This window comes from Chiloscyllium plagiosum, unplaced genomic scaffold, assembly GCF_037043375.1.
Source record: "Chiloscyllium plagiosum isolate Xiang-an unplaced genomic scaffold, Cpla_swu_hap1 HiC_scaffold_45, whole genome shotgun sequence".
NCBI classification, from domain to species: domain Eukaryota; kingdom Metazoa; phylum Chordata; class Chondrichthyes; order Orectolobiformes; family Hemiscylliidae; genus Chiloscyllium; species Chiloscyllium plagiosum.
Genome location: NW_028270183.1, coordinates 23,494,127 through 23,510,008, shown reverse-complemented (window position 1 = coordinate 23,510,008; position 15,882 = coordinate 23,494,127). Strand labels below are relative to the sequence as shown.

At 42.2% G+C, this 15,882-nt stretch overlaps 1 protein-coding gene across 3 annotated transcripts in view; it reads right to left on the bottom strand.

Moving 5' to 3' along the window:
• The window catches only part of mcoln1a (mucolipin TRP cation channel 1a), a 76,310-nt gene that overhangs the window by 42,889 nt on the left and 17,539 nt on the right, over positions 1-15,882 (bottom strand). For all 3 annotated transcript variants that reach the window (XM_043694696.2, XM_043694695.2, XM_087983380.1), the window contains exon 3: positions 456-623. In XM_043694696.2, the coding sequence (XP_043550631.2) occupies positions 456-623 (168 nt within the window). The remainder of the gene's footprint in view (positions 1-455; positions 624-15,882) is intronic.

The following is a 15,882-nucleotide window of genomic DNA, read 5'->3' as shown; positions in this document are numbered from 1 at the left end:
GTCTTTCTCCAGTTCTGATGAGGGGTCATGGATTTGAAATGGTAATTCTTGTTCTCTCCCTACAGATGCCATTGAATATTCCCAGGGTTTTCTTTCTTGAAAGAAATTGCTTGGTCATTGCTGTTTGAGAGAGCTTGGTGCATGCAAACTGATTGCCCATTTCTCACAGGGCAACAGTTATTATCCTTGAAAAATTACTTAATTGTCTGCATCATGCTTAAGGAAGCTCATAAAGACAATCTATACAAGTGAGTTCCTTCTTTCAACGAGATTCAAACTTATGTGCTATTATTTTACAATATGGCATATTTATCCAGTTCAAACTACATGCTGAAATAGCAGTTTGACTCGATAAGCATGGGTTGCCACTAGAAAGTTCAATTTGGCAGGGTTACAGAAAGAGTAAACTGTAAAGTGTTCAAACCATAAAAAGAGGAAGTATGACAGCCATTAACCTGTTTAACTGTGTAGAAAATAGAATCGTAGACATCCTTCTGTGTATACACAGCGTAAGAATCATCCAACCCATCTGTGTAATCCTTCAGGAAGAGGTGCTTAAATGTCATTGTGTTTTCTTCTGTAAAATCTACCACCATTTGGTTACTCAATCCAAACAGGATCAACTGTGGAAAACAATTAGCAAGTGGCATCAGTCTCTAAACATTAACATGCTGGCCTGGTAAAAGGGCTCCCTGTCATTTGGCATTCTAGCTTAAATTATAACATAGTTGACAGCATTCCTGCCTGAGCTAGGTGTTTGTGGGTCCAAATCCCATTCTCAGAGCTTCAGTACAAAACTAAAGGCTGACACACCATTGTAGTATAGCGTTGCATTGTCAGAAAGCCACGTTTCCGATGTGGCATTTAACAGAGCTCCCCTTCTGTCTTCTCTCATGTAGATTGGTAAAAAGAAAACTGTCCTTCAAAGAGCAGGGAGAGCTCCTGAATTCCTCCATTAGCTTTTCATCTTCCAAACCTGCATCACAAAACCAGGATTATCTGGTCACTACCACACTGGTCCTTCCCCAACAGTACCACACCAAATGGACTACAGCAGTTCAGGAAGGACAACTGGGGACAGCCAATAAGCACTGACTCAGCCAGCAGCACCCAATTCCATGAATGAATTTTTACAAAGTGGATCTTGACATGTTACGTACATTATAATAGTGACTACACTTCAAAAGTATATAATTAGCTGTAAGGTGCTTTGGGATGCCCTGTGGTCACAAAAGACAGTATGTACCAAGTGGGACAACGCCTCGTAGTTTCACCACTGAACTATTAATGCAAAGGCCCAGGAAATGCTCTGGGACCCAGGTTCAAGTCCCTCCGTGGGATATGGTGGAATTTGATTTTAATTTAAAAAAAACTGAAATGACAAGTCTAATCACGGCCATAAATCCATTGTCAATTGTCAGAAAAACTCATCGAGTTCACTAATGAACTTTAGGGAAGGCAACTGTCGTCCTTACCTGGTTTGGTCTCCATGCCACCCTAGACCAGGTAATCAATGTGGTTGAATTTTGCCTGCTCTTTGGGCAGTTAGGGATAAATGCTAGTTTGGCCAGCGACATCCACATCCCATGAATGAATTTTTTAAATCTTATTTTTCTTTAAAGGGACCAAATATGCACAGATTTGGTATTCTTCATTGTGATGCTTGACCATGGCAGGAAGGTTAGCTGTTGGGCAATGATCCTGTACTCCACTAACTAATGCAACAAAATTGTTGTACACATTAGTGGTGTTATGAAGAAGTAGGTGTGCAGTGTACCTTTAAGAGAGAGCAAAAGCTGGCACAGATCTAGGAAAGCACAGAGTATGCTGAAAAATTTTAAAATATAACATTTGGCTGTGAAACAAATAGCTGAGCTGTTGCTGTGGTACATAACAAATTTGAATTTGGCCAATCAGATTAAATTATGCCACAAGATACCAAATCCAGTCAAATTTGAATTTTACTGTTTTGACAGCATCAAATCAAGAGACAATCTGATGTTTTGGCCTATAAAAATCAGACATTTTGAACGGTTAGCCAGAGCAGCAAAGAGCATCAACAAACACAGACAGCCCATAGAATTGCACTGCGAAAGATACCTGTTCAGATGAAATTTGTGCAGAAGACCGAAAAAAAAACCCATAAGAAATCTAGAGGAAGATATAGAGGAGAATCGACACAGCTGACTGGTTTTGAAATTTGAATTTTTGTAAAACCTAACCAGGGGGTTTTATCGGATTACTACAGTGTTGTAGAGTGGAAGGTAAATAAATTGATAAGGCAAAAGGATGTTTTCAGTGTAGATAGCTGTTGTTCAACATTTTTTTCTTGGAGTTAAAGAATAAATTGTTATTTTTTTCTTTAAATAGTGGGATTTGGTATTCTTTGTCACTCATACCTTAACAGATTATGAGGCGAGGTGAGCTTTTTGGGTAAACCCAGTGTCATAACAGTAAGAATGATACGTTTCGGAAAAGATTAAAGCTCTACAGAGAAAACGTAAGAAGTTAGGTGGAAGATTTTAAAAACCTTTGAAGTAGCAATCTCTGGCTTACTCCCAATGCCAAACTTGGACAAAAGCAACACGATAAATGGCTGAAGAGGTGGTGTATTGTTCAGGAATTCAGGTTTTTGGGCAACTTTTGGGACAGAAATGCCCTGCTCAAAAAGGATGGGTCTAACCCAAACTAGACAGGAGCCAATACCTTACCAGGGAGATTTGCTTGTTTCATTAGCGTGACATTGTACTGATAGACAGGCAAGTACATAGAAAATTACAACGCATTACAGGCCCTTTGGCTTTAATGTTGCGCCGAACTGTGATACCAATCTGAAGCTCATCGAACCTAAACTATTCCATTTTCAAAGTTGAGTGTGGAGTACTAGAAAAGCACAGGAGGTCACACAGCATCTGAAGAGAAGGAAAATTGATGTTTTGGGCACAAATTCTTCATCAGGGCCAGAAATGTCGATGCTCCTGATTCTCGGATGTTGCCAGACCTGCTGTGCTTTTCCAGCACCCTACTCTCAACTCTGATCTCCAGAATCTGCAGTCCTCACTTTCTCCTATTCAATTTTCATCCATATTTTTATCCAATGACCTTTTAAATGCCCGTAAAGTTGGCTAGTCTACTACTGGTGCAGGGAGGGCATAAAGAAATTTCCTCAGACATATGTCCTATATCCATCACCCCTCAATTTAAAGCTATGTCCCTTCACGCTGGCCATCACCATCTGAGGAAAAAGGCTCTCACTGCCCAACCTATCTAACCCTCTGATCATCTTATATGTTTCAATTAAGTCACCCCTCAACCTTCTGCTCTCTAAATGAAAACAGCCTCAGCCTTTCCTCATAAGACTTTCCCTCCATATCAGGCAACATCCTAGTAAAATCTCCTCTGAACCCTTTTCAAAGCTTCCAAACCTTCCTATAATGTGGTGATCAAAACAGAACCCCAACTGCAGCCGTACCAGAGTTTTGTACGGCTGCAACAAGGCCTCATGGCTCTGAAACGGAATCCCTCTGCCAATAAAAGCCAATACACCGTATGTGTTCTTAAAAACCTTACCAACCTGGGTGGCAACTTTTGGGGATCTATGCATATGGACACCATGATCTCTCTGCTCATCTATGCCACCAAGAATCTTACCATTAGCCAATACTCTGCATTCTTGTTGTTCTTTCCAAAGTGAATCACCTCACTTTTCTACATTAAACTCCATTTACCACCTCTCAGTCCAGCTCTGCAGCTTATCTATGTCCCTCTGTAACCTACAACATCTTTCAACACTACCCACAACTCCACTGACCTCAGTGTCATCTGCAAGTTTACTAACCCATCCTTCCACACCCTCATCCAGGTCATTGAGAAAAATGACAAACAGCAGTGGACCCAAAACAGACCCTTGCAGTATATCGTGAGTAACTGAACTCCACAATGAACATCTCCCATTAATTGCCACCCTCTCTTCTTTCAGCTAGCCAATTTCTGATTCAAACTGCTAAATCACCCTCAATCCCATGCCTCTGTATTTTGTGCAATAGCCTACCACGGGGAACCTTATAAGACGCCTTATTGAAATCAGTGTACACCACACCAACCACTTTACCCTCATCCACCTGTTTGGGGACCTTCTCAAAGAACTCAATAAGGTTTGTGAGGTACAAACTACCTTTCACAAAACCGTGTTGACTATCCCTAATTAACTTATCCCTATCGAGATGATTTTAAGACTTCTCTCTTATAACTCCTCCCAATACTTTACCCACAACCAAAGTAAGGCTCACTAGTCTATAATTACCAGGGTTGTCTCTACGCCCCTTCTTGAGCAATGAGACATTTGCTGTCCTCCAGTCTTATGGCACTATTCCTGTAGAAATGACAACAAAGATCAAATCCAAAGGCTCTGCAATCTCCTCCCTGGCTTCCCAGAGAATCCTTGGATAAATCCCATCCTGCCCAGGGGACTTACCTATCTTCACACTTTCCAGAATTGCTACCACCACCTCTTTGTGAACCTCAACCCTTTCTAGTCTAGTAGACTGTATCTCAGTATTCTCCTTGACAACATTGTCAGTATTCACACTGGAAAAAGACAAAAAAAATTCATTTAGCGTTTCTCTCATCTCCTCTGATTCCACACACAACTTCTCACTACTGTTCTGATTTGGCCGTAATTCTAGTCTCGTGATTCTTTTATTCCTGACATACCGATAGAAAGCTTAGGGATTTCCCTTGATCCTAGCTGCCAACGCCTTCTCATGTCCCCTCCTGGATCTTAGCTCTCTCTTTAGGTCCTTCCTGGTTAACTTGTACTATCTCAAGTACTTCATGTTCATCCTCATATAAAACTACTTCTTCCTCTTGACAAGAGGTTCAACTTCCTTAGTAAACCATAGCTGCCTCGCTCGACCACTTCCTCCCTGCCTGTCAGGTACATATTTATCAAGGACATGCAGTAGCTGTTCCCTGAATAAACTCCACATTTCAATTGTGTCAATCCCCTGCAGTTTCCTCCACCATCCTATGCACCTTAAATCTTGCCTCATTGCATCATAATTGCCTCCCCCCAGCTATAACTCTTGCCTGCAGTATGTACCTACCACTTTCCATCGCTCAAGTAATCATAACCAAATTGTGGTCACTATCACCAAAGTGCTCACTACCTCCAAATCTAACACCTGGCATGGTTCATTACCCAGCACCAAACCCAACGTGGCCTCACCCCTTGTTGGCCTGACTACCTACTGTGTTAGAGGAATTCTAAGCAGCAGTGTAAATAGAAAGATTGATGAGAAGGCTCTGAATATGAGTAGTCGAAAAGCGTGGCGCAGGAAAAGCACAGCAGGTCAGACAATAAGAGGAAAGTCGACATGTTGGGCATAAGCCCTTCAACAGTAACATGAAGGACTTATGCCTGACATGTCAACTCTCCTGCTCCTTCAGTGTTGACTGACCTGCTGTGCTTTTCCAGTGCCACACTTTTCGACTCTGATCTCCAGCATCTGCAGTCCTCACTTTCTCCTCTGAATGTGAGGAGAGCTCATTAATTAGAAAAGGCAAGAGAGTCAGAGTATGTAGTAATTCTGAAGATCTTACAGGTAAGACCGCATGAAGTCAGGGCATGTTTAAGAACATGGGATTGGGACATCATCACTATTACAGTAACTTAGCTGAGAGATGGACAAGACTGGAAGCTCAATGTTCCGAGTTTTAGATGCTATAGGAAGACTAGGAAAGGAGACTGGGGGTGGGGGTGGGGAGGGAGAGGAAGCAGTTTTGATTAAAGGTACTTCTGAAAAATAGTCTACTGAAAATATGGGTAGAAGTTATAAATAAGAAAGATTAGCTTGATAGGATTGTAATATAGGCCTCCCTAGTTAAAGGGAAACTTAGAAACAAACATGTAGAGATATCTCAGATATATATAAGCATGATAAGGTTGTATTAATGGGGGATTTTAATTTTCTAAACATTGACTGGGGATACCATAGTGTTAAAGGTTTGGATGGTGAAGAATTTGTCAAATGTGTTCTAGAAAACATTTTCATCTATGTTTAGGGTGCCCTACACACAGATGAAAAAAACCACCAATTCGACTGGGACAACACATCTATCCTGGGACAGGCTAAGCAAAGACATGCCAGAGAATTCCTAGAGGCCTGGCACTCCAACCACAACGTCATAAACAAACACATAGATCTAGATACCATCTGTCAACCCCTCAGAAAACAAACAGGAAATGACATCACCACAAACCCAGGAACCCCATCCAGGACAAACATATAAATAGAAAGCAGGAGACAACAGCTTCGCTTCACTTGGAGGTCGCCACTGATGATGTTACCTAGCCAGGTAATGAAATGTCTGGATATCAAACCTACAGCTCAGCGAGCAAAGCTACACCCTAATCCTTAACCTGAGCTACAAACCTTCACAAACCTTTAATCAATGCGTGGATGCTCCTACTGGAGAAGGAGCAAAACATGACCTTTTGGGCAAGGTTGGGCAGGTGACTGAAGTAAAAGTGGGGGAACACTTTGGGTCTCGCGATCATAATTCTATTAATTTCAAAATGGTTATGGAAACGGATAACCCTTCCATAAAAGCTAATTTTGTTTAATTGGAATAAGGCAAATTTTAATGATATGAGACAAGAACTTTTAAAAGTTGATTGAAGTAGACTGTTTGCAGGTAAAAGGGCATCTGACAAGTATAACATAGTAAGCCGCACAGATAGGGTTAATGGTAGTTGGCTTTTCCCTAGGATGGGGGATTTCAAGACTGGAGGCCTCATTTTTAAGGTGAGAGAGAGATTAAAAAAAAGACATGGACTTTTTTTTAAAACAAGAGGGTGGTACGCATTGAGTCAGAGGTGTAGTGTGGAAACAGACCCTTCGGTCCAACTCATCCATGCTAATCAAACATTCTAAATTATTCTGGTCACATTTGGCAGCAATTGGCCCATATCCCTCTAAACCCTTCCTATTCACATACCCATCCAGATGCCTTTTAAATGTTGTAATTGCACCTGCCTCCACCACTTCCTCTGGCAACTCATTCCATATGTGCATGAAGAAGTTGCCCCCTAAATCTCTTTTAAATCTTTCCCCTCTCACCATAAACCTATGCCCTCTAGTTCTGGACTCCCCCAAGCCAAGGAAAAGATTTTGTCTATTTACCCTCTCCATACACCTCAAGTTTACAAACAACTATAAAGTCGCGCCTCAGCCTCTGACGCCCCAGCATCAGCCTCTCCCTGTAGTTCAAACCCCCAACTTTAGCAATATCCTTCTAAATCTTTTCTGAACCCTTTCAAGTTACACAACATCCTTCCTATAGAATGGAGATCAGAATTGCACTCAATATTGCAAAAGTAGTCTAACCAATAACAGATGCAACAGGACCTCCCAGCTCCTATATTCAATGCTTTGACCTCTGCTTGGCAAAAGGGGCAGTTAGTTTTGGAGCATGACTCTTCAGTACCATTGAACATTTTGTCTAAAATTACTTGTGAAACGTATTCATTGTTACCTTGTGGAGTCCAGCATGTTCTCAAAGTTAACAACAAGGTGAATTAATCAGATTAACTTTGAAACCGCTAATTATGATAAAGGTGACCCGTGGATGCCCGCCTCTCTTTGTCTGACATAGCATGATGACAAGTCTTGCAGGGCCTAGTCCAACCAGTCCATGCTGAACATAATCCCAAATTAAACTAGTCCCACCTGCCTGCTCATGGCCCCATATCCCCCCAAATCTTTCCCATTCATGTACTTATCCAAACGTCTCTTGAATGTTGTTGCTGCACCCATATCTACCACTTCCTCTGCATGTTCATTCCACATGACAGGAAGTGGTGGATACAGGCACAATTACAACATTCAAGAAAAGCATGAATAAGTACATGAATTGGAAGATTTGGAGGGAATATAGGCCAGGAGCAGGCAGGTGGGACTAGTTTAGTTTGGAATTCTGTTTGCCATGGACTGGTTGGACCAAATGGTCTGTATGACTTTATAACAGCACACATAATAAATCAGTGCTGCCTGAACTTGCTTCCCCACTATGACCCTATTTTGCGACTAGAAAATTGTTGTCACCCCTCAGTGGAGAACAGAGATATCATGCAGTAAGGGCCGAGAATGCAGGAGAGTAGCTGTTTTAATTCAGTCCACAGCAGCTATTGTTGCCCGAGCTCGCAACCCCTAACTTTGGGAAGCCCTGCAAGACTTGCATCATCGCCCTGAGCCAGAGAGAGGCAGACATTCAGGGGTCAACTTTATCATAATCAATGGATTCAAAGTTAATCTGATTAATTCACCTCATCGTTATCTTTGAGAACACGCTGTAACCAAAGTAGCGGATGCGTACTCCACAAGGCAACATTGAATACTTTTCACAAGTACTTTTGTATAAAAGGTTCAATAGTAATAAAGGCTTCAGAACTAACTGCACCCTTCGCTAAGCAGAGACATGGGAACATCAATGCCTGCAAGTTCCCCTCACACTATCCTGATTTGAAACAATATCACTGTTTCTTCACCATCACTGGGTCAACTGGAATTACCTCACTGCTGTGTCCTTACGTCTCTCAGATTGTAATCATTCAAGAAAGCAATCCACCACCATTTCTCAAGCAGCAACTTGGTTTGAGCAACAAATGCTGGCCTTGCCGGTATTGCCTACATCCCATGAAAGGATTTTTAAAATCTCAAATGGTCATTTCTTTTCATCAGCATAAATTACCACAAGCAATAAATTCTCTATTTATAGCAGAAAACAATATCAGAGCCAGGGGCAGTTTAGTTTTGCAAACCACTGTTTTTAAACACCCAGTTACGGCACTTTGACACATTGCCAAAATGTCTCAAAAGGGATTCGGATACTAAATTATATTCTCAGTGCGGGGTCTATGGTAACAAACTACGATATGGTCCTAACAAAGGTGCCCATTTTACAGGGTAACCTATCAGATACAGGAATGGAATGGAGAGAGATCGGGCAATGGGCGACGTAACTGGTGAGTTCAGTGACAAACAGCCCTGCCAATCATAATGGATTTATTTCAATAAAAAGCTCTGGGAGTTCTGCCAGGTACCTTGTCATTATCCTGTTACCATTAGCTGAGAAGTGGGAACAGCAAACAGCCGATAGTAACTGCAACTGGCCACTGAATCAGAAGACAATTGGAACTTGTGTTCCTGCTCCTTCTAACCCACAAAAAACTCCAAAATGGTTACATTTGAAGATTTACTGTGGTTTCTGCTAGACAGCTCACTCATCCAACATTGCTGCAATCATCTTGAAGCAAGATTAACTGTACCACTGTCTACCACAAGCAGACAGGATAGTGAAGGCTGCATTTGGTATGCCTACCCTTATTGGTCAGTACATTGAGTACAGGCATTGGGATGTCATGTAGCAGCTGTAGAGGACATTAGCTAGGCCACTTTTGAAATACTGTGCACAATTCTAGACTCCCTCCAATAGGAAAAATAGCTAAACTTGAAAGGGTACGAAAAAGATTTACAAAGACATTGCCAGGATTGCAAAGTTTGAGCTATAGGGAGAGGCTGAATATGCTGGGGCTATTTGCACTGGAGCGTCGGAGACAGAGGGGTGACCTTATAGAGGTTTATAAAATGAGGGGCATGGATAGGGTTAATAACCAAGGCCTTCCCCTAAGGGCAGCGGAGTCCAAAACTAGAGAGCGTATGTTTAAGGTGAGGGGGAAAAAGATTTAAAAGGGACCCAAGAGGCAATTTTTTCACACAGAGGGTGGTCCACATATGGCATGAGCTGCCAGAGGAAATTGTGGAGGCTGGTGCAATTACATCATTTAAATTTAAAAAGGATGGGTATGTGAATGGGAAAGGTGGAGGGACATGAGCCAAGATTAATTTAGGATAACTGGTCGGCATAGACGAATTGGACTGAAGGATCTGTTTCCGTGCTGTCCAGCTCTATGACACTGTCAGCAGCCCGGCGGGGTGACAGTGGTAATGTCACTAGTAATCCAGAACCTTGCTAATTCTCTAGGACCAGGAATTCAAACTCCATCACACTAGCTGGAAAGACAATTTAACACCTGTATTGAATGGCGATTTGGAAACTGCTGACAATTGCAGTAAAAGCCCATCTGGGTCACTAATGTCCTGTTGGGAGGAGGTCTGTCATTCTTACCTGGTTTGGCGTACACATGACTCCAGACCTACAGCAATGTGGGTGACTCTTAACTGCCCTCTGGACAACAAGAGTGGGCAAAAAAATTATGGCTTCAGTGATGCCTACATTCTGTGAACATATAAAAATGAACAGCTAAGTCTGTTCGCACACACCAAGAATCAAACAAGAATAATTGCTATGATTGTGCAAAAGGCAACAAAATCCTTTTGTGAAAAGTATGTGGCCTAAGTTAGCCTGAACCTGTCTACTGCTCAGCTGAGCAGAGCAACCATTGGTCAGAACATAGACGAAAGTGAGGACTGCAGATGCTAGAGATCAGAATCAAGATTAGAGTAGTGCTGGAAAAGCCCAGCAGGTCAGGCAGCATCCGAGAAGCAGGAAAATCGATGTTTCAGGCAAACGCCCTTCATCAGGAATTCCACACTAATATTGACTTTGGTCAGGACATGGCAACTGACATCCCTGATTAGCAAACTGCGACATGAGTAATGGACATAATTGAGCTGGTGACTTTGGTACACTTGTGCTTTTTTTTTTATTATTACTTCACAGGACATGGGTGTTAGTGGCTGGGTCAACATTTGCCCGACAGAAGGTGGCGGTTGTTGAACCGCTGCAATCCATGTGCTATAGGTACACCCACAATGCTCTTGGGAAGGGAATTCTAGGATTTGACCCTATGACAGCAAAGGAACAATGATATATTTCCAAATCAGGATAGAGACTGGCTTGAAGGTGAACTTGCAGGGGGTGGTGCTTCTGTGTATATGCTGCCCTTGTCCTTCTAGATGGAACTGGTTGCAGGTTTGGAAGGTGCTGTTGAGTTTTTGGTGGATTTTAGATTAGATTAGATTACTTAGTGTGGAAACAGGCCCTTTGGCCCAACAAGTCCACACCGACCCGCCATAACGCAACCCACCCATACCCCTACATTTACCCCTTCTTACCTAACACTACGGGCAATTTAGCATGGCCAATTCACCTGACCTACACATCTTTTGGACTGTGGGAGGAAACCGGAGCACCTGGAGGAAACCCACGCAGACACAGGGAGAACGTGCAAACTCCACAGTCAGTCGCCTGAGTCGGGAATTGAACCTGGGTCTCTGGCGCTGTGAGGCAGCAGTGCCACTGTGCCGCCCACAGAGTATTTCTATAGAGTATCTTAGAGGTAGTCCACACTGCTGCTGCTGCTGAGTATTGGCGGCTGTGGGAAAAAATCTGCCACCCTGCCTACCCAGAGCATGGCCACACAGAACACAAAGTCAAGCCTGTCCAAACCATACAAGAAACACCCAGAATGCCTCAGCATTGACCAAACAAAAACTGACAAGAGAAACCAGACATGACCATAGTCACTCACAGACCAGAGAATACACTTCCCAAGACAAACTGACAATAAGCTTTCTGGATCCAATCAACACAGACGTCCCAAAGCCCTAAGGGCAGTCTCATACCCCAGTGACAGGCAGAGAGTTACCAGAATACCTCGCTCACAATACCTGCCTTAAAAGGGACATTCTCACCCAAAAGCTGTTTGATGCTGCCAGGAAGCTACATTGTATCTACAATCAGGACATTCTTCTGATACTACATAGTGATTATCACCATCGTAACTGGATTACTCAATTATCAAATACATTGTCTTTTCCCGATTTTTATTATCATTGTACAGTATTCCTATAAAACCCGGCTTGATTCTCAGCTCGGGGAAGTGTGTTTCGGCTACCTGGACAGACTCCCTGTGCTGTTTCAGCTTAGTTAATTTCTCTTCTGCGATATTGCTGTGTTAATAAACGGTTTGCTAATTTCACTTCGATCTGTGTTTTGTGATCTCTGCTTTATTGGGCTAATTTCTCTGACAGTGGTGCAGGGTGTTACACAATATGTATATGAACTTTCACCTTTATTGTGCGCTGTTGGTAAAATGGTAAGAGGAAATACCAGTAAATGATGTTCTGATTGTTTAGTTTAATTCCTTATTTATTAAATATGTTGGATGTTTGTTAAATAAACACATTTGCCTGTACAGCTCAATGACAGAGCAACGTGCCCACACAACAGTTAACTCTCTAGTCGCCACTGACCTCATGTCCTATTGCTCCTTGCAAGCACTGCTTCCACAAATACTAGCCCCTCTTCGTGGAGAAATATTGGCCACTTCGGACAGAGGCTACGGAAGCAACTCAGCTACCTTCCTTCAAAAGCGCCTTCCAAACCTGCAACCTCTACCACTCAAAGACATGGAGAGCAGACACATTCATACAGGAAAAATGAGGCAGCCATTGGGCCCAGCAAACTTGCTCCATCATTCAACTACATTATGACTGGTTTTCTACCTCAATGCCATTTTTCCCAAACTATTCCCATCACTTGATATTTTTAATATTTCAAAATGTATCAATCCATGTTTTGAACATTGCCAATAGTTAAGTTTCTACAACCTTCTGGGGTGGAGAATTCTGAAAATTCACCTCCCTCAGAATTAAGGAATTCCTCATTTCAGTCCTAAAGGGCCTATCCATTATTCTGAGACTGGGCCTCAACGAGAAGTATTCTTGCTGCATCCATCTTGGCGACCCCTGTAAGACCCGTTTGTGTCTCAATCAGATCCCCTCCAATTCTAAATTTCAGACAGTACAGGACCAGTCTCAAATCTCCTCATAGGCAATCCTACTTAATTAATCCTGGGATTAATTTATTGAGTTTTGTTGAATTTCTTCTATAACAAGTTCAGTTCTGGTCTCCCCTGCTGTAGAAAGGATGTTGTTAAGTTTGAAAGGGCTCAGAAAAGATTTACAAGGACGTTACCAGGGTTGGAGTGTTTGATATATAGGAAAAGCCTGAAAAAGCTGGAGCTATCATCTCTGGAGCATCAGAGGCTGAGGAGTGTCCTTTTAGAGGGTTATAAAATCATGAGCGACATTGATAGGTAAATAGCCAAGGTCTTTTCCCAGGGTAGTGGAGTCCAAAACTAGGAAACATGGATTTAAGGTGACGGGGGAGAGATTTAAAAGGTACCTGAGGGACAAATGTTTCTATGCAGAGGGTGGTGTAATATTGGAATGAGCTGCCAGAGGTGGCGATGAAGGCTGGTACCATTACAACAGTTAAAAGGCATCTAGATAGGTACATGAATAGGAGCGGTTTAGATGGATATGAGACAAATGCTAGCAAATGGGACAAGCTTAATTTAGGATATTTGGTCAGCATGGCTGCTTTGGACTGAAGTGTCTGCTTCCGTGCTTTATGACTCTATAAATTTACCCTTCCTTAGGTAAAGAGGCCAAAACAGTACACAATACATCAGGTGGGGTAAATCAATTTTCTATACAACTGCAACAAGGCACCTTCACTCTTGTGCTCAATACAAATTTGCAACAACAAAGACCAACACACTACAGTCCTGTTAATTTCTTGTTGCACCTATAGTTAATTTTCAGTGACATCTGAACAAGGCCACCAGGTTCCTTTGGACATCAACATTGCCTAATCTCTGACTACAAAGATATACTCAGTATTTCTGTTTTGGTTATCAAAGTTGATGACTTCACATTCTTCCATGTTAACTTCCATCTGACACACTCTTGCCCATTCACTCAGCCAGTCTAAGTCCCCTTGAAACTCCTTTGCTTCCTGTTCACAATTCTCATTCCCACCTAGCTCTGTATCATCAATAAACTTGAAAATATTGTAAATTTGGTGCCTACTTGCAAAGTTTGGGAATAGCTGGGGGCACAGGCACAGATCCTGGAGGTTGTCACCTGCCAACCTCCAGAGTACCTGTTTATCTGACGGTCTTCTATCCAGCAGTTCTCAAATCATGCCTTTATACTATTCTCAATCCCACATATCTTAATTTTGCTTCGTAACGTGTATGAGGTCTTATCGAAAGCCTCCTGAAAATCCAAATACACTACATCCATTGGTTTAGCCTATTCTACTCTGTTAGTCACAGCTTCAAAAGATCTCCAACAGATTGATCAGATTTCCCCTTTTCATAAATCCACACTGACGGTTTAACCCTACTTTTTTTCTAAGTGTCTAGTTTATAAATAATTTCCAGCATTTTCCCTGCTGCTGTCAGGCTGACATGTCTAGTTCCCAGGTTTCTGTCACCCTCCTGTCATAGAGAGTTGGGTTACACTTGCTTCTCTCCAGTATGCAGGAACCAATTCTAAAGATGACCACCAATGCATCTGTTACCTCTGCAGCCACCGCATTCAATGTAACATATCAGGACCAGAGAATTTCACAACTTTCAGACCCGTTAACTGCTCTTTCTAACCTGTACTACTTTCTTATGAATACCAATTCCTCCCAGATCTTTGCTGCTCGTGAAGATGTTGTTGCATCTCCCTTGTGAAGACAGAGATAAAGCAATTGCTTGTGTTTCTGCCATTTTCCTATTCTCAGTTATAAATTCCCCTGGCTCTGCCCACATTGGTCTGGGTGAATCTTTTCCTTTTTACAGCCAGTGTGGATTTTTTTTTGGTAATTTACCTCCATATTCCATTTTTCCTTTCTTCATCAATTCCTTGGTCCTTTTGCACTGAATTCTGAATGCATGCAACTTCCCCTCCAAACCACACCAACCTGACTTGGGACTTTACCAAAGAGGAAAAATGCTGGAACTCTCTCCCTCCTCATACTCTGGGTGTACCTCCACCCTGCTGACTGAAACAGATCAAGGCGGAGGCCCACAACCACTTTCTTGAGCAATTAAGGTGGGGAAGTAAATGCTCGTCTCACTAGTAATGCTCACAGGCAAAAAATAAAATACAGCATCCAGTCCCACACAGGGCAGCACACCTGAAATCGCATTTACAGGATTGGTGTGCTTATCCAAATAAGCTTACATCTGCCACAGAGAACTGTACAACAGAGCTCCACCAGATTAATCACCGGGACCAAGTTTCCTATGCTGGGTGTAAACGATCTTTGAACACTATTTCAAAGAGCAGGAGGCAAGTTCTCACCAGAATCTGCGGCATTTAACAATCATCTAAGAGATAAAAGCAAATTGTCTGGTTATGACCACACATTGCTGTTTGCAGGAATTTGCTTGGCACAAAGTGACTGCTTTGATTCTCACATTGCAACAGTCACTACCAGTCACCACAGAAATGCAATGTTTTCTTCAAACTCCTTTCTTTAGAACTGGCAACATAATTAATTCCTAGTGATGAGAACAGAGCATTCAGTGAGCCAGAGTCTCAATTTCAGGACCGAAACTCATTTCCTTGATCCCTATAATCAAAGAATTGAATATCGCAAGCTTGCCTCCCTTGCTCAGAATATTGGAGTATAGGAGTTGGGACGTCATGCTGAGGTTGTACAGGTCATTGTTGAGGCCTCTTATGGAGTAACATGTTTTGTTCTGGTCACCCTGTTGTAGGAAGGATATTATTAAACTGGGAAGGGTTCAGAAAAGATTTACCAGGATGTTACTGGGTATGGAAGGTTTGAATTATAAAGAATAACTGGAACTTTTTCCACTGAAGCATAGGAGGTTGAAAGGTGACCTTCTATGGTTTATACAATCATGAGGGGTATAGATAGGGTTAATAGCAGGCATCCTTTTAAGGTGAGAGGACAGAGATCTAAAAGAGACATAAAAGGGCAATTTTTTTTTCTACACAGCGAGTGGTTCGTATGTGGAATGAGCTTCCAGAAGAAAGGGCCGATGTT